At 50.8% G+C, this 19387-nt stretch overlaps 1 protein-coding gene across 13 annotated transcripts in view; it reads left to right on the forward strand.

Annotated features, from left to right (window-relative positions):
- The window catches only part of ADCK1 (aarF domain containing kinase 1), a 94721-nt gene extending 93177 nt beyond the window's left edge, over window positions 1–1544 (forward strand). For all 13 annotated transcript variants that reach the window (XM_068946679.1, XM_068946676.1, XM_068946683.1 and 10 more), the window contains one exon: window positions 519–1544. In XM_068946679.1, coding sequence (XP_068802780.1) covers window positions 519–690 — 172 coding nt within the window. In that variant the 3' untranslated portion in view covers window positions 691–1544. The remainder of the gene's footprint in view (window positions 1–518) is intronic.
- The last annotated feature ends 17843 nt before the right edge of the window (window positions 1545–19387 follow it).

The following is a 19387-nucleotide window of genomic DNA, read 5'->3' on the forward strand; positions in this document are numbered from 1 at the left end:
GGCTGGTCATGACAATCAGGGTGGTAATTAAAACTCTCAAAACTCAGGAACAGGAATCAGGCAACTAGTTTCCATCTGTGGATCTGATCCCTACTCACTCTTGTAAGTCAATTTACTTCCACTGCCTGAGATTCTTCCTCCTTGTGGAAGAAATAACAGTTATTTCTCTGGCTGATGAGGGGACTCTGAGGCCCAGTTAACCTCTGCTTCTAAAGAAAGGTAGAAAATTATTTTTCCTGGAATCCGGTTATCAGGATTGCTGGGCTCTTATGAACGTGCTACCCAGGAAAGGCTACAGAGGTACACTGCTGTCCCTGTTGGCTGGAGCAGCCCAGCTCCTCAGGAATATTTACTTGGAGGAAATCCCTGCTCCCTGGAGTCCCCACTGCTGGTGATGCTCCAGGAATGGGATAGTCCCCTCCCCATGGGGAAGATTTGTTGTACTGAAAATGTAGGACAGGCTTCCTTCCTGCCAGGCTGCATGTTGCAGGATCTAATGCAACTGTTTTTCTTTCTAGGTATCAGAGGAGCAAGAATCGCTCACTTTACAGAAGGGCCCAGATCTCACTCACAGAAGCCCTGAGCCTGTGGCAGATCAACTTGTATGAGCTCTTCCTGTGGCTGAAGGGGTCCCGGCTGGGGAACTGGGTCGTTGCTCTCCTGAGCTGGATGCACCATTCCACGCACTGATGTGAACTGGTGGGAGAGGCCTGAGGGCACGCTCTCTCCTGCTCTCCATGGCACATTTGCCTTTCTGACTGTTTCTGTCTATTCCATGGGGTATTTTGGGGTCTTGTTCCTTGTTACATGCTGCACTGTCCCTGCCTGTTACAGCGTTAGCTTTCTCTGTGGCAGTGAGAGATAGAGCTGGGTATCAGGGCTCTGTGGTTTTATGCTTTAGGAAAGGGAAGGGGGGATATGATGTGCTGAGGAGGGCAGGACATTCGATGGCCTCTCTGTTCCCCTTCTGGACAGGACCCTAGTGACAAATTCCAGAGGGACTGCATAGGAGACAAAAAGCTTTCCTGAGTGTTTTTTGAATCATCCTATGAAATTTTAGAGAATCACAGGCCCACCGAGAATGCCCCAAAATATTTCACAGACCCTCGGAGAGAGGCAGTAAATCCTTTTAAAATCCGATAGGGTTTGTATTAGTAATTACAGAGTCTCCTTAGTCTGATTTCTGTTCAGGTGCACAGAGAGTTTCTTAAAGAGGAATGTGATCTAGCGTAGAGCTGGCACTATTGGATTCACTCCCAGTGCTAGGGCAAAAGGGAGCCTGATAGTGAGAGCAGTGGGCTGGGAGCCTGACTTTCTGAGGTTCGTCTCCGGTCTTGTCAGCAAGTGCCTCTGTGGTTTTGGACTTTTCCTGGCCTGTTTCCTCACAAGTGAAATGGAGGAAAGGACAGTGGTCCCGCCTCTTATCCAAAATTCAGGGAAGACAGGAGGAATGCCAGGTTACTGCTCTGAAACTGCTGGTAATGTACGTGTATTGTACGGTGCTGCCACACAGCCAAATAAATGTGTTACATCGAGGACCTTCAGGAGAGGAATGCCTGGCTGTGTGCTCAGGGTGACACTTTGGCCTCTAACCTCACTCCCGTTTCCATTTCTTTACTACTGAGCGAAGTCAGGCAGCGCTGTTAACTCTTTACAAGCCGAATGAAATGCCACCTCAGTCCTTCCTCTGCCCAAGAGGTTTGTTCCACGTCCGGGTCCTCTGGTGCTGTGTCAGATGTGTGTTGGGATGCGGTAGCAGAGCTGGTGTCATTTTGCTGGGGTGATGCACCACTCCTTGCCACCCAGATCTGTACTGAGCCTGCCTGCGGCCTGCCTGCGGGAGCGTGCTGCAGCCCATCCATGAAACGTCGCCATCCCCATGTTGTGCACTGAGCATTTCGTCTTGTCACTGCCTGTGACATTTCACTGCTTCTGCTTCAGATGAAAACCTGCTGCTTGCTCGGTGGTGCAAGTGACAGGTCTGATGGCTCTGACTCTGCAGCTACAGGACGGGTGCCAGAAAGCCTCGTTCAGAGGCCTCCCTTTTGCCATGCATACGTGGGATCTCAGGAGATGTCCCTGCTCCTTGCGAGGATTCCTGTAGCCAGCAAGGGTGGATGAAGGTGACCGCTCGGATCATTTCAGCCTTTCTCAGAAACTGTATTGGTGAAAGGGGACTCCCATGCTGGGCACGAAGGATGGGATGGGAACTTGCCTTCACTGTCAGCAAGCTTGTTAAACTGAGGGTCAGCCACCAGGCAGTGCCTTAGAGCAAGCCATGAGAATGCATTTTCCCAGTTGGCACAAGTGTGAGAATCCACCTCGCAGTGTGTCCCTTCCTGTGGGAAGGGAGGCAGGGCATAGAAGTGTGGGTGAGTGCATGTGTCAGTCCTTTGTGATAAGCTGATTCTCTTGCTGGCTGTGTGGGAGAGGAAAGGGATGTGATCCAGAAAAGGTACCTGACTCTGCCTGTGTGCTTGGGCATGAATGAGTCAGTGATTGCAGAAGTGTCCTTGCTTGTGGCAGTGATTGTGTGTGTGTGTGTGCGCGCGTGTGCATGTTTGTGCACAGCCCTGTGGTTCAGGACTGCCTAGAAGTGTCTGATTGGTGGAGTTGTCAATGGAGAATTACTAAACATGGGTTTTTGGTCTCCTGCACAGAACATCTCCCTGACACTGGCATTAGCTTTCTGAGCCTTTCCTGTGATGGGGGCAGAACCTGGAGCAACACACCCTCCTGTCTTTGTTAAGAGCAAAAAAAGCCCAGGTAAGACCAAACGTCCTGGCAAAGCCTGTCCCCAACCTGTGCAATGACAGGTCAGAGATTCCCCTTACTTCTGGGCTGTGTGACATCATCTGGGAACGGAGTGGTGGTAACTACAGTGACGAGACTGTTAAGTCGATAAGGAATCGTAGGGGCCCTGGAGTATTGGTCCTGCAGCCTGTACGTGAATAATCTTTGCTGATGTGAGCAGTCTTGCTGAATCAGTGCCTTGCTTAGGCAATTATAGCCTATAGGCTAGCCACTGTGGGTGGGCCGTTCTCATTCTCTTCACAAGTAGAGAGCTCTGCTTGCAAAGTGGACAGGTGCACACAGTGAAGTCCAGGAGACCCTCTAGCAATGGTCACCGACTGCATGGCCCCTTGTAGCTGCCCCTGTAGCTACAGGAAACTGCCTTTGCAGTTTCCTACTGACATGTCTGGACGGACTGACTGGAGCACTGTCTGGGTCTCGCAAACATCTGCGCATGAAAGCTCATCTCTCAACAAGACCCTCATCGTACCCCTGATTTCCAGCAGATCCTGTGTGGTAGAGAGGCTCCCCAAAGCTGATGTAGCTTTAACCACTGATTTTAGAACCTGTGGCCTGTTCTCAGCCAAGCCTGTGCTTTCACACCACTTAAATGCAGCCATGCAATTGCTAGTCATGCTGCCTGAGGAAGGTGCTAGCTCTAAACGTGGAAGGGAACTAACTAGCAGCCCCTCTAACTGTCATTTTTGGCAACATGCAGCAGATAGAAAGCAGCGTGTGTTTGAAAAAGCTTTGTCTATTGGCATTAGACTCTGCCAGGAGTCTGCGTGCTTCAGTGTTAGCAGTGGGACTCCTCAGCCAATTTTGCTCAGCCCTCACTCTTCCCGTAGTCGTCGATGAGGGTTTGCCTGAGGAAAGAGCAAGCAAACACTCCGACTCTGACCCTGTAACACTCGTGCCTTGTCTTTTTGCTGAACGCTCTCAAAGGTGAATATGTTAAAAGGGTTTTGGAAAGACACCTTCTCATCCCAATTTGTGATTGTCGAACATAGGCAACCTGAATCAGCTCTCTGCACTTGGCCTCCCCTTTCCACAACCTGAATTTGTTGATGTTTTCACCACCAGTGGACAGCCTCTGCTGTCCTGCTTGCGTTTGGCACGTGGGCTATTCTCTGCCTGGGATTCAGCTGTGAAGGAACTGAAATTTCACAGTGCTTCCTGTTTAGTGCAGACACTAACCATTTGCCTTGAGGCAGACTCCTGAGCCTACAAACTCCTCCTCGGTACTTGCAAGTGTGGTGTTAGAGCTGGGGCCAGAGGTGCAAAGCTGATGGGCAACTCTTAGCTCCTCTGATGTGAAATATTAAGCTGTGGCCTCGTAGAATGTCCCATCCTAAAGGCTCTCAATGCTCTCAGAAGTGTTGAGGAGACAGCAGACATTTCATCCAGCATTTAAATGTACCATCATTAGGTTGCGTGGAAGAGGGAAGTTGGGCAGGGAAGGGATGATGTTGCCATGCAATACTGTGCAAGCATTTAGGGCATGAAGTGAACAGGCTTTTGATCATATCCAGCTGAAGAAAAAGCCAGAGGGAGCATTAGTCCTGGCAAAACACCACAGCCTTTACCTAACACATCCAGTGAACTTTAATGATGACAAGTGGGTGGCATATAGATTTGCAGATCAAGGCTGTGTGGTGCCCTCTGCCATCCTGCAGGGGCGCGTGAATGTCGCGCCGTCGCAGCTTTCCAGATGAATCGCTCGCTGGTTCTCGTGGCAAGATGCTGTGGCTGACACCCAGCCAGGCCAACCCCAAAGTCATTCCCCTCCTAAATGACCCCTCCTTGGGTAACCAGCGCCACCTTCCAACCCCTCTCTTGATAGGTATCTTCCACCCCTACTACTGCTCCTCTCACTGCACCCCCAGCACCCCTCTCTCCCCTGTACCCTAAGCGCAAGCGGGATGGGCAGGCTGATGGGTCCTGGAGCCAGCAGGGCAGTGAGGCAGCACGTGGCAAGCTGTGCCAGGACGCCCTGCATTCAGGTGAGATCTAGAGGGGCCCAGCCCTCAGAGCAGCCATCTCTCTCTCTCCAGGCCCTGACAACTGGATGGCTAGAAATGGGGAGGGGAGAATTTCCTCCTCCTCCTGGGCTGCTCTCTAGGTACGAAAGCTGGGGCTAGCTCGGGCCCCTGCAGCCTGAGTCGTGGCCTTCCACGACTCACCGCAGGGGATGTGTTTCTCCCAGGTGATGGAGCAAAGCAAGTATTGCTGCTTTCCACCTCAAAAGGCACAGAGCAAACAAGCAAGCAAACAGCCTTGAGGCACAGGGCTGCAGGGTGGGGGCTGTGGCTGGTCCTGGGAGTGGGGATCTGCTGGTGTTGCCAAGCTGGGAGGTGGGAGAGATGCTTCAGAGGCTGCCACTGTGCTGAGTAAATCCGTGTGCGCTTGGAGGCTTGCTGATCCTCTGATAGCTTGAATAAAGGTGCTGCAAGGTGCAGCAGGAGGGAGAGAAAAGGGAAAGGGAGTAATTGGATCCTGTGAGTTTATTCATCACCGGCCTTTTAATGTCTGCAGCAAAGCAGCAGAACGGCTGCTCTCTGATCTGCACCAAAGAGCCGTCTCCCACCTGGTGCCTGCAGGCCCAGCCTACGGTCTCGATTGCTGTAAGAGCGCAGCAGCTCCCTGGGGACTCCTGCTGCCTCTGTGCTGCTACCCTTCGAAGCTGAGCAGTGCCTGTGAGGGTCCTGGCCCCTTGATGCCTTGGCCAAGGCTGCAGCATTGCTGACTGCCTGGGCTGCGAAACCTCCCTGGGGGAGCTCTCTGGGCAGCCAGAGCTGAGCCAGAGGAGGCAGGACAAGGAAAGTCCAGTCACAAGTGTTGCTGCTGCACAAATACACTTGTTTCTCTGCTGACAGTGCCAACCCAAGGGCTAGCCCCTGCCTGTGAGGGCTGGGTTTGCAACGGCGCAGCTCACCTCACCTTCGTGCAGGAGGTGCTGACAGCTGATCAGATCAGTCATGAGCAAACTAAGCTAGGCTCCAAACAAGGCCACAGAGGAGAGGTGCTCCGGCCATCATCCTCACGTCTGTGTTGCTCCAGAAAATCCTGGGAGAGGCTGCAGGCTGCTGACTTGATGAGACCTCCCCTCCTTTGTGCATATCTCTATAGGCAAGCTGCTTGCAACTGCTCTGCGCTCACTATCTCACTTTGTGCTATGTGAAGTGAGCCTGCAGGGCTTGCTGCTCCTTCTGATCACCAGTCCCCGCGTGCTGCCGGGTGGAGGTGGTAGTGGCCACTGTTCCCCCATCATCTGCGAGGGAACTTAGCCTCGGCCTCTTTGCTGCATCATTGCAATGCATGAACGGTTAATAACGGTGTTGGCATTCGAGCCAGGTAGCAAACAGCTCTTTGAAGAGCAGCGTGACGCTAAGTGCTCACAGCAATTAATTTTCTTGGGGAGGGTTGGGGGTTTGCGGAGGCAGGGGAGGAGGGCTGAGGAAAGGGAAAACCAAAAGCAGCTGCCGCCCTTTCTGGAGTAAATACCAAACGCTGATGTGGCTCTAAATTGATTTGAGATTGTTAAGTGCTTGTGAATTGCTTTCTCTGCTTCACTTCCACAGCTCGCCCAGACACTGTGACAAGAGAGACGCTCTCTCTGGTGCAACGAAGGGTTCCCCCTTGCTCCCCCGGCCCTACTGCGGCGTGCTACTTGCTGAGACACAGCCCTTTGCAGGCGTTTCAGACCTTTTTTTAGCTCTGTCTCTGTGGAGCTTTCATGTGGCTCTTTCCATTCCCCCCAGCCCCCCCCCCCCCCCCCCCCCCCCAGTGTGGGACTTGTTGGTGTTTCCAGTTTTTTGTTCCAGTCGGTCAGCCAGCAGCTGTCACTCTGCCAGGGCTGTCGGATGCCAAGCCTCGGGCACGTGGGTGGGTGCAGAAGCAGTGCCTGCCATGGCTCTCTGTAACACAGGCCTGCCGGGGGCTGCTGGGAAGCACCGCTTGGCTGCCAGGCTCACCAAGGGGGCCGTGGGGCTCCCACCAGCACAGGGCTGGCCCTCTTCCAGCCCTTTTGCACATGTAAAGTGATGGAGGCAGCAGGGAGATGCTGCCACCCTGCTTGCATGGGGCAGCCGCTCTCAGCGCTGTCTGACGCCCTCCAGCTGCTCCCCCGTGCGGGGTGGTGACTATGTGGGCCACACGCAGATGGGAAGCGTGTCGGTGGCAGTGTCACTGAGTGCTGAGTGGGGCTCCCCCAAGCCACAATCCTACCTCCTTCGACAGCCATCTGGGAAAAGAAGGCGCCCAGTGCTACCCACTGCAAGGTCTCACCTTCCCTCTCTTCCTGGCTTGCAGGAAGTGCCTGGACCTTTTTCTCTCCCAGCCTATAGTGCACTTACGGCTGTGCTCAGAAAGGCTTGTTACTGGTAATTTACAATATTCTGCTTCCCACACAGCCACCTAGCAGAAGGGATATCATAGAGGAATGGGAGGTGTGAGCTAGCTCTTATAACCAGAAGCCTTACGATATAACACAGGTAAATGGCCAAGTATTAGGGGAAGCAATTTGTACAGAACAGAGAGGAATTGCTATGTTGTAGACTGGTAGTTCCCTCTTAACTAATTACAGCTGGGGTCATCCAAATTGGTCCAGGAGATGCTCCGACTCCGACTATGCCTTTTAAAGAATTGGACAGTGAGGGCTTGACGTTTGTAATTAATTATCCTCCTCAGAAAAAGTATCCTTTCCAAGCATCGTGCAGGTAATATCAAAGTCCTGTAACTTCTTACTCCAGGAAGTATTGCTAGCACCTTTCTGCAGGGAAGAAAACCTGCTAGCTGAGTAGCAGTCCTGCTGAAAAGGAACAGGAGGTTTATGGTGGACACCAGGTAAACATGAGCTAGCAGTGTGCTCTTACTGGGATCAGCAGAAACCCCATCCAGAGGAGTGTGGCCAGCAAGGCTAGTTATCCTCCTCTGGTTAGTGCTGGTGAGTCCACACCTGGGATGCTGTGTCCTGTTTTAGTTTTCCAACTTCAAGAGGGATGCTGAAAAACTGAAGAGGGGCCAGAAGAGGACAGTTAGATGGCCAGGACCTACACCACATGGCCTGTGAGGGAAGGTTGAGGGAGCTGGGCTTGCTTAGTCTGTCAAAGAGGAGGCAAAGGGATAATTTGACAGAGGTTGGCAACTATTTAAAAGGAAATTGCAGCCACAGTGGAGCCAAACTATTTCTGATAGTGGCAAATAATTTAACAAGGGCCAATGGCCACAAATTATGGCTTGGACAGTCAGATTGGACACACAGAAAAACTTGTTCACCAGGAGGGAAATGCAGCGATAGGACATGTTGCCAGAGAGGGTATCTGTCCATGTTGCCAGAGAGGGTGTCTGTCCTGGGAGATTGTTCAAGACCTGGCCAGACTGAGCCATGGCTGAGCTGGTCGAGTGTTTGTGCTAGTCCTACTTGGAGGAGCAGATTGGACGAGGGATGTCTAGAAGCCCCTGCCAGCCAACGCGTCCATGATGCTGTGAAACCACGGCACAAAACAGGGAAGAGACTGGCTCAAAGCAGCCAACTAGTGAACACTGTGGTTAGGATGAGGTTGGAGCTGGGTTTCACTCTCCCAGACTTGCCCTATCACATCAGTGTTTGCACTCAGCTGCAAGATAGTGTTGCTGCCCAGGGCTCATCTTTCTTTGTTATTGAAGTAATGCCCAGGCTAGCGTTTGCAGACTGTTTTGTTTGGTCCATTTGCAGAGCTGGGGCTGTGAGTGTGCGTGTCCTGGCCAAAAGCCAGGCTGGGTAGTTAACCTGATGGTTTTAAGCGGCCAGCAACCTCTCAGGCCCTTCCTGTTCGAAACCCATTTGTCGTGGTGCTTTTGTGTAAACGGGCATTGCACTTTTCCAGGTTCCTGCTGTGGACCCATTCCTTCACACTAAGGTTGCCTCAGGCTTTGAACAGGCTTTAAAATAGGAGTAAGTTCTGCTTACATGCAGTTGAAGGCTTCTGAGAGAGCTAGAGGGATGTTAAGTGACCTTTGTGTAATGAGAATCAGGCCCCATAGAGAAAGCACTCAGCGTTTCTCCGGCTGAAGGCATTCAGTACGTGTTGTGTCGGGAACTGCACCCAGCCAAGTGCTTCCCTGTACCTCCTCAGAAAGTTGCAACCAGTTCTCTGAGGCACAGAGATCCAAGTCTCTGTCATCTTCAGGGATCGCTGCAGTGTGCTCCCTGTCAGCTATGCTTGAAGGAGCCCTGAAAGCTGCAGCTAGGACAGAATATGATTGTATACTTAACTGTGCTTCTCCTGTTGAACTTGTGACACATTCAGGCAGCACCAGCCTCCCAGTGGAGTCTCAGGACAGCTCAAGGTGATGTTTTCAAAGGGTAACGGCCTTTATGCGTTGGCTTGTGTGTTCTGGAGAGCCTCCCCTCTGTTTGCAGTCCTCTTTGGCACTTCAGATCGGCGGTGGTGTCAGATCACTAGCTGCTATAGTAGCTTGCCTCTTGACCCGACTTGCTGTAAACCAAGTACTTTGCCTATTGGTGTCCTGGTAAGTAGTATTCATTCGGACTGCAGACACAGCATAGACTAGAGGAAGGCTTTGGTAATTTGTTTTGTTTTGTTTTGTTTTCATTCTCTCATTTGATTCTAATTCTTTTTTGCTGAGGCCATTTTTCCCCGTTCTGATAAAGATTAGCATTGGTAACGCTCAAAAAGCCTCTTCCTATAGCTGGAGCACTGCAAAGAAGGGAACAAAAATTAGGGCCAACATAACAGCATGTATTTGTATGTTAAAATGCATGTTACCTGCAGGTAGTTTGCAGCCCTGTGGTTCCAGGCCCAGCATGGATCTAAGCAAGCAATCAAGCGTCTTTCTAGGGTGGCTGCCCCTGTTAGCTGTCTGCTGTGGTGCTTGGCCACGGGAACCTGCTATCATGTCAGCTAATAGTGCCTCTAACTTTAATAAAGCAAAGATGAAAGAGATTGCTAAATGGCAGCTAATAAACAAAGTGACATGCATGAGGCCTGGTAATATAATATTGCTCTTAAAGAAAATATGAAAAATAGTAATCATGGCCATTGTTATTACTATCTTGTCCTTCACTGTGCCTAAACTATCCATCATGCTGATAAGGCTGAAAGGAACACCCAGCAATATAAGATGCATATATCACCAGGAAGCTGGTTATGTGGCTGCTCATGCTGCAGCCCTTCTGTGCTGGGTCTGTGTTTGCTCCTCTGCGTCATGGGACCATCAGATAAATCTGAACAGAACCAAAGCACGAAGAGCCTATCGACGTAGCCACCTGTAGTAGAGGATCAGTAGTGAAATAGCCGTCTTGCATCAGAACGCGTGGGAACCTGAGTAATGAGGTGATGTGGGCTGGGGATTTATTCTGGTGTATCAACATGTCTAAAACACACTGATGTGAGCCAGCCAGAGCCACAGGGGAAGGGAGAGGGAGGAAAGCAGATTGTTTTGCATGGTGTGGAAAGTCAGCTAAAAGCATCATACCACTGATAACTTTGTGCAGCAGGCTGAACAGTCACTGTTACGGGAGCAGAGTATAGCTCTGAAGAAATTATACTTGACTTTTCCCCAGCGAATGAGACTTACGAGGGATAGGGAATGAAAGGGAGTGCTGATGGACTGTGTAAGGCCATCCAGCCCAGCCTGTGCTGGTGGAGGGTTGCTCCCTACAATTTATTCTTCAGCCCTGTTCCTGCCTGGTTTACGTGATTCATGCAACCGCTTTCATTTCGAGACCGCTCTGTGGCCTCGCTCCTAGGGGCTATGGTCCCAGGTGCTCTGCCTGTGATTTCTGCTCATTGCTGCCGGCACGCTCCCTGCTACACGCCCTCCCAAGCAGCCCGCTGGGCCAGGGTCGGGGCGAGCCCCCCTATGTGGGCAGGGGGCTGCAAAGCTGCTTGGCTGCTCCTGTGCCCCATGGTGCGGCTCTGGCAGGGCCTAAATTTCCTTACGGGTGAGGGGAGCAGGCAGAGCTGCCCGAAAGCCCGATGAGGGATCCAGTCCTGTGGCTGTGGCGGTGCTGGGTACGCCACGTAAGCCCCCTCGGCAGCCTGCCTTCTCCTGGGGAGGGGGGAGGGCTATTCGCCGCACTGTGCTGCCGGGGGAAATCACGATTACACACGTAGAAAGCATGCAGCAGATCACAGCGGCTGGCTATTATTATTGACAGGAACCCTCTTCAAACAGTTAGAGGCCTACCGACGCTAGAGCGTGACTGTTGAAATGAAATGTTGTTAAACCTGGACATAAATCACACGCAGGCGCCGGAGCGCTGAGTGAAGGCCTCCACTCGGGCTTAGCGCAGCCTCAGCGTGCAAGCGTCGTGGCAGGAGTGGTCGCCTGCCCAGGACCTTGCTCTGCTGGGCCGCGCTGTAGCATGCCGTACGTCCCAGATGGCCCCTTACAAATGCAGCCTGCTGCAGCTGCGGCAGCTGCCGAGCAGAGACCACGAAATGGCTCTCTGCCTCTTTCCCTCACGGCTCAGCTCTTGCAGGCTGGTCTGTGATTTTTGCAACCCTCCCTCCCCCCACCCCAATGTCCAGCCATTGCAGGGGGATTGCAGGAGGCGAAGGGATGCCTCCTGGGAGGGAAGAATTTTGGCCTGTAGTAGCTCCTGTTGAGAAAACACAAACAAAATATTAAAAAAGGCCTTGGGGATGACCCAAAGCAAACTGCTGCGTCATGGTTTCTCCTGAGAAGGTGACCTGATGGTGCTGTGTCCTGCCAGGGTCCTCTGTGCCTTCTTCGGCATCCAGCCCAGCCTGACCAAAGCTTGCACCGTGCCCCTCCCCTGCAGGCGGGGATGCAGCGCCCCGCGCACCCTTGGGGAGGCTGTTTTGGTGCTGTGGCCGGAGGGTAAATGCGCTATGGAGATGGATGGCAATGGCTCTCCTAGGGCATGGTTAGGGTACCCAGGTCAGTCACAAGCTAAAAATAATCAACATCTAAATGTTTGTGCAAGTATAAGCCAGCGAGTGTGTGCAAGAAAAGGCGATGAAGAGGGGCTGCCACGCTGCCCAGTTCTGGCAGTCAGCTGCACATCTATCTCCAGGACTGCTGGTCACAGCAAGGAAACACACACACACAAAATGACAAAGTCTGGGGCTCTCCCTGAAAGAGCAGGCTGCCTTATTTGTGTATTAGCTCTCACGCATTCCTGTTCCATGCTTTCTCATCTCATTTTCACTTCTAGGAACTGTTAGAGGAAGCAAAGGGAAATGTGCCATCTGCAAAGCCAACCAGGGTTTAAGCAAAAGGACTATAGGTGATTGTTGAGGGCTTCAGGGACATTTAATCAAAAAAAAAAAAAAAAAGGTACCTTCATCTGCCCACCACTTAGAGAGCTCCAGGGAGGCCAGCACAGCCCTGGCCATTGAGCTCTGCCTTACAACACACGCAAACCCCACTGAGGTCTGCTCAGCCCTGGGCACCTTACAGGCATCAACCAAGATGGGTGGTGTGATGTCTCATGGGGGACCCTCTCGTTTGGGATGGGCTAATTACCCCCATCAGCAGAGAACTTCCAACTCATGCCATGTCTTTGCCCGTAATGCAGCTGGCTTTTCACTCAGGCCACCTCCCCCTCAGGCCGGCCGGCCCCCCGGGAACACCTTCTGTCCCTCTCCGGCAGCAACAAAGACAATTATGGTGCCGCCAAGTTAAATTAGCGCCGCCAATCTCCCTCTCCCTTTCAGTGAAACACTTACCTGAAATTAGCAGCGGTCGGCGCTTTGCAGAGGTGAACACGATTGTGATTATGAATGCACTTCTTGTTTGTCTTTTCAGTGCCGAAATCCTGTCAGCGAGGAGAAGCGATAATAACATGCTATTAAGTTCTTTCTGGATAATGTAATTCAGGAGTCAGGAGGCAGTTTGGTCATTTATGCTTTTGAAAAGCTCAGAATAATTTTCAGTGTCATTATCTTCCATTTTAAAGAGCTCATTTCAAATATCAATATACAGAACCCCTTTCCTCACTGCCTCACATTTGCTTTTGTGGTTTTCTCCCACCTTTTGTTCGCATTTTCTTGAGTTTTCAGGGATTATTTTTTTTTGTTGTTTCCAGTCATTCATACATGCAGAAACACATACACCCGCACCCAGCCTGCTTTTCACTCTCCTTTTCTTTCGTAGTGGATTTGGGAACTCACTCGTATTTTATTTAGCATTTCTAAACAGTGGTTGCTGAACCAGCTGCTTGTGGTGCTAGAAGATGTCAGTTTAGGCCTCCTCCTGGGAGGGTGGAGGGTGGCTGTGGAGTCGAGTCCAGCAGGATATGAGCAGAACGGCGGTGGCTGGTAGTGGGTGCTCTTCCCTCCCATGCTGTTGGCAGGCAGGGAAAGCCAGGAGGACAGGAGCCGCGCTCCCACTCTGGGGTTTATGGGGAGCGGGAGCGCTTCTGGGGCTGGTGGGGCACTGGGCAGCTCTAGAGACCCCTCTGAGGCTACGTGTCCACCTCACTGCCCTGGCATATCAATGAGTGCTGCTGATCCGGGCCTGTGCTTGTGTTTCCGGGGGCAAAGGAGCTGGGCTGAGGGGGCTCAGCCACCGCGGCATGAGCAGCTGCTCTGCTCTCAGGTCCTCTCTCCATCGCTGGGCACAGCCTCACCATATGAGTTATATGCAGAGCTTGCTGCATCATTATGTTCTTTGCTCATGCTGTTGTCGAGTGTGTGCTTCAGCATAAGCAGTTAATGGACATTTTTGCCCTGCAATTGCCCCCAGGATAGGGAGCCCAGAGGCTCCTTAGCAGATGCAACTTCAACACCAGCTTTCACTGCAGGCATGAAAACAGATAGATGTATCCGAGTGAATGCAGCAAAAATTACTATCCGAAACTGGGGCAGGAAAACAATCCAGTTCCTCTCCTGCATGCACAGGGCACGACTGAAGAGGAGAATTTTATTCATTAAATTAATTGGCAACAATCTCTGAAATGTCAGCCTTGGCCTTAAGTTGGTTTCTGGTCCTGGAAAACATCCTAGCCCTTCTGTTTTAAAGACATGAAGGTATATGACTCCTTCCAATTTTTTATGTACTGGCACTGTCATTGTGTCAGTGCTAACGGGAGGGATAATGCTCTCCATTTGCTGCCTTCTTTCTCCAGAGGGAGAAAGGGGTTCTCCCAAATAGAGCACAGAAAATTTGCAGGGAGCAGATAAGAGTTGTATACATCATTAATCTCATCCATATTGTTCAGCAACTTCTGCAAGAACTGGCTGACACTCAGGTCCAGCAAAGCCAGCAGTGGAGTCAGGACATGACCTGGCCTGAGCTTACTTGCAGAGCAGGTGTGGGGCGACTTGCGCAGAGAGCAGGCTCATTGGCCTCTCTGTGCCAAGTGGATGCAGGAACATTAGCGACACTGCACAGCTTCATTACTGGAGGTGGTCCAGCATCGTTAACGTAGAGGATACAGTCTCCTTGGGACAGGTCTGAAGAGGCATGAGGATGCTTGTTCCTTGATGAGGGGTGAAGAGGCCTTTCAAACACTTTTGGCCATCATGAACATTAACACGCAGTTTAGTGCTGGCTGATAATGCCATGAAGGGAAGCCATGTGATAGCAAACTGGGGTGCAACGAATGCATCTGCCCCCAGGCTGTGGGTTACCATCTCCGTTAGAGCCACAAGGCACTCTATTTGGGTAACGGCTGCAGGATCAGAGAGCTGCTGGTACAGGTGTGTGGGGCTGCGCCTACTCCCGGTGCAGCTGCCCTTGGGGAACTCACTTCTCCGTGCCCAGCCTCAAGTGCCTCTGTGACCCTGGAGGCTCGTCTAATCTGGTTTCCTGCAGCCTGGGGCATTTTCAGGGGTCCTCCCATGCAGGTTTCTGGGTACTGATGCGTTAGCTCACACTGCAATCTCTCCTGCAGTATGGACTCTCACGGAGTCCTTCTCGCCTCTATCCACTTACTGATCTTCATTAAATCTAAAGGACTTTCATTATATCTGGTACCTCCATGCTTCTCTTGGACTTGGTTGAAAGGTTGAAACCTTGGACAAGATTTTGAATAAATAACTGACATTAGGGAACGGACAAAGGGTCAGACAGCCCAGTCTCTCCTCAGGAAACCGGACTAACAAGGGAAAAATAAAGAAAAGGTAGTGAAAAGCAGATGAAAATGACCTTCTTAGGTGGCATGTTATGTCAGCCTGGTGACTCTGGCCAGATTTCCATTCACTCTGCAAACATCCTGCCCAGCTTAGCCCACCTCCCAGCAATGAGCCTGTATCTCGCTGTTTAGCCTATCTTTTCTTGCCTGTTTGTCCCACCTGCAACTAATTTTCTCAGTCTGGTTTTTCCGCAGTTTCCTTCCTGCACTCTTAGCCCATGTGCATTTGTCTTGCAGCATAACTAGTGCTAGGTCCCTGCCCTGTCCCCCACCCCCCATCCCAGCCAGCAATCTCTGCCCTTTTTCCCCAGTGGGAAAAGTACAGTGCTGTTTTAGGCCGTCAGAAATGAAGGCCACGTTTCATTCTCTAGCCCGTCCCAGGATCTGAAAGCCCTACAGCAAACCCTTGTCCTTGTAGTCACAGGCAGCTGGGGGAGTTTAGATCCCAATTCTACAGACAAAGCAAACAGGTCTCAGAGAGAGAGCATTAGCTGACGCTGGCAATGGAGCTTTCCTTAGGTCTGTACTTTAACTACAAGGCAGAAGTTCGCCCATCCCTAGCTGCATGAAGCTGCTATGGCCCATGCACAGCTGCCCAGAGTGAATTACATGGTGTATGTATGTGCAGAGTCATTTCCCACTTGCTTTTTTTGTTGGACCCTGCCTTTCTCCTGCTCTGTAGTATGTTTCTATGACTCTTGATTTGGCTCTCCAAGAGCTCTTTTGTTGTTTTGAACCTAGTCCCTTCCGCGCATCCTCCTGATGTGGCTGTGGGTCTCTTTTACTGGCATTCTTGAGTGAACCCACTTGCATTTCCAGCAGGCACCCATGCAGACTGAAGGTGGCCTGGCCATGGTTTGTGCCATACCTCATTCTTGAACTGTGTGGGAAAGGTGAGATAAAGATGCTGATGTCTCATATTAAAGGGGAGAGTTCAGTGAGTTTTAAATCACTCTGAATATCAATAGTCTGGTCTTAAATAGCGGCACAATTCCACATTCAACTCAGCTTGGGGCAGGCAGCTGGGACAGACAGAGCAGTCAGGACTGAGGGGTTTCAGTAGGGCTACAGAGAGAGCTGGACGTGGAATGGCACAGCCAGGTCAGGACTGCACTATCCTACATTTTGTAAGAGCATGGCCTGGGCTATGTATGAAAAAGTGTTTTTACTAGGGAAAAATAGAAGCTCTGCTAACCACTGATCTTATAGCAACAGTAACATTTTATGTTTCTAACTCAATTAAGCTAAAGGTCTTGCATTGGCTTATGTGGAGCCACAACACCTATGAATGCTCTTGGAAGCTTGGCAAAAATTCATTTGCAGAAGGGAGGTCAGAACCCTGGAGGTGAAAATAGAAGTCAGAAGACAATGAAAAAGCTTGGGAACGGTTCTTTACCTTTTTGGTCCCAGCCTCCCTACAGCTGTCTTCTCTTCCTTCCCATCTTGCTGTCTGAGGTTGCCCCAAGCTGCTGCCTCTGCAGCCCTCTGGACTCCCGCTGTTACCCTCTCGTTTCTCTCCTGGGCTGCTGGTGGTGTTTCCTTACACCCTTGCTGCCAGCTGCAGCAGTGCCTGTATGGGGCATAACTAAGGAGATCAACAGAAATGATTAGCTTGAGCTGCTATAGGCATGAAGCCACCCATACTGGGGTACCCCACAGGTGGGAATGGATATACTAGGTGACCATCACTCTTTGTGAGGCTGTAGACCACATCAACCTACAGATTCATTTCCGTGGCCCAGGGGCAAACATCACAGGTGGGAGGTCAGGGGTCAGGAGAAACAGCACAGAAGGACGCATGACAGTGTCCAGTGCCCCAGTCTGCATGGAAGAAGCAAAGGATGGGGTTGGTCCAAAGTCTGCTTGTTATCTATGCAAGGATACAATTTGGTGGCTCAGACCCACTGCACACAAATTACTGCCACCACGCCGCCCCCTCCCCCCGTTTGGGAAGCCCACAGGCCCTTATCAGGTTTACAGGGCTCATGTGCCCCTGTAATGGAGTCCTCCTGTAGGACCTATCAGGCTGGGAGGGCTCGTGAACTGTCTGTCTCCCTCCAGTTCAGAAGGAGACCAAGCAACTTACAACACCTACTGACATGGCCATATCTAAGTGCCGAGGACAGTGTGGAGAGGGAGATGTGTGTGGATCAGATGGTGCTTCTACTTTTGTCAATGAGAGAAGCCTGTCAGCCAGCATGCAAAAGCACAGGCCCTGGCAGGGGAAAATTCTGCTGCACTGCAAGAGTGGGGTCCAGGAAACCTGTGCACTCAAAAGCATGTGAACTTAGCACAGGTATGATGTTCAGCTTCAGTTCACTTTTGCATTTGCTTTGGGTAATAATTCTGTGCAAGGTCCATAAGTTATCTGAAAACCTTATCTGGCTTTTGGTAAGGAAAGACTTACCAAAGAGTCTGGGGCCAGACTCTTCTTCACGGTGCCCAGTGACAGGACGAGAGGCAACGGGCACAAACTGAAACACAGGAAGTTCCATCTGAGCATGAGAAAAAAATTCTTTACTGTGAGGGTGACTGAGCACTGGCACAGGTTGCCCAGAGAGGTTGTGGAGTTTCCTTCTCTGGAGATATTCAAAACCTGCCTGGACGCGATTCTGGGCAACGTGCTCTAGAGGACCCTGCTTGAGCAGGGGGGTTGGACTAGAGGATCTCCAGAGGTCCCTTCCAACCTCAGCTGTTCTGTGATTCTGTGGTTCTGTGACTTCCCACTTCTGATTTAAAGGGAGGCCTCTACAGAGTGAAAGCAGACAACCTACCTCCTAATGGCCAGTTCATCCCTATCCTTTCAGCATCCCTATTCTTCCAGCCATCTGCTGAGCTTTGAGGTTGCAGAGCTGCTTGCATGGGCATGCATATGTGAGCTCGTGTTTTTGTGTGCACGTGACAGCTGGAATGATAAACTCCAGTCCATGCCATGTCTGGTTTTACTTGCACTGCACTGCCCGCACCGCGCTTCACTGACTGTGGAGCCAGCGAGACCTTCCAGCACAAGCGCCAAAGGACTGCATCAGACCCCTGGGTGGCAGATGGCCATATGATTGATGAATCATCCATTCCAAACATGAGACGGTAGCCTTCAGAGGAACAGACCCAGAGTAAGTGGCAGAGTTAACCACTTTGCGCACGCACAGCAGTCATAGAGGGAGAAGGTGGACAAGAGTCTAAGAGAGAACAGTGTGGCTTGGAGGGGAAGAGGAAGCAAAAGAGAAAAGAAAAGCTGACAGAAGAGAAAGTCAAGGGCTCTTGCTTGGCGAGGAAGGACAGAACAGGGCCAGCGTACTGCAGCAGGATGGGACTCAGCCTCCACCAGCGCCCTCATTTTGTCATTGTTTTGTCCTGCTTTCAACAGAAAACAGTCGCCCAGGACCTCTCCACAGTGGGACAGTGCAGCTGCTGCCTAGAAATACATGCCACATGGTTATGAATGGGACAAGTGGAGAGTACACAGTATGTTTAATCTCACTCCTCATTGCCTGTGCTAGGGCTGGAAAAAGAAGTACTCAGGCAGGTATTTTATGCCTTATGGATTCAAACAACAGATTCTGTTTGAGACTGTACTTAGAGCAGGAGAATTTGACTTACACAAGCAGCTCTACAGTATTCACAGGAGGCTGTTTTTGGACTCCACACTACATTATGCCAGGGAAGCCGTTCTGGGCTTCACACCAAACCAATTGCACATTGGACAGAGGGTTTTATCACTTTTCTGTACATCTTCAGCTGGGTATGACTATATTTGCCATTATTACCGAATCCTAATAGGTTGTATCTTGGCTGCCAGCAGCCTAAGCAGTATCTCTCTTCCCACAGAAGTGCTTTGAAATCTATGGATTAAAAGTGTTACAAGTGCTAAGTAGTAATGCCTCAGTTACAAAATGTATAACCAGTGTTAACATAACCAGGCTATGTTTATATTGTTAAGGCATATGCAAGTGGATGGTACCAATACACATAGTCTTTCAAGTTATTTTTCTTAAGTTCGGCCTTGGAAGGATAGGAAGTTTCTGGATAGAGCCAGCAGTCCTGAGAGAGCCTCAGCCAAAGCAGACGTTCTGTTTTGCTCTTTAATTAATGTCTATTTGAGGGGAAATCCACACCGGTTCTGGGCTGAGGTCCCCAACAGAGCCCATATAGGCTGTTCGCTACCTCTACTCTGACACTGTATGTATACATAAGATGTTTAGCATATTCTCAGGCACAAATCTTCTAGTTCGTCTTTGCTGGAAGAACAAACTACACGCCCCCAACATATGCTATTACACAGACTAAGGGGCAATGATGATATCTGAATGAATTAAAAAGTCATCAAAATATTAACACAAGTTGATAATAAAACATCATGAATCTTATCGACTGTATCAGATCAATGCTCTGTTTAGTCCAGACCACAGTCTCCAAAAGCAGTTAGCCCAGAGAGAGAACCTCCCAAACTGACAATGCTTAAGACTTGCCAAATGAAGACATTTC

The sequence above is a fragment of the Struthio camelus genome, chromosome 5 (assembly GCF_040807025.1).
Source record: "Struthio camelus isolate bStrCam1 chromosome 5, bStrCam1.hap1, whole genome shotgun sequence".
In the NCBI taxonomy this organism is placed as follows: Eukaryota; Metazoa; Chordata; class Aves; order Struthioniformes; family Struthionidae; genus Struthio; species Struthio camelus.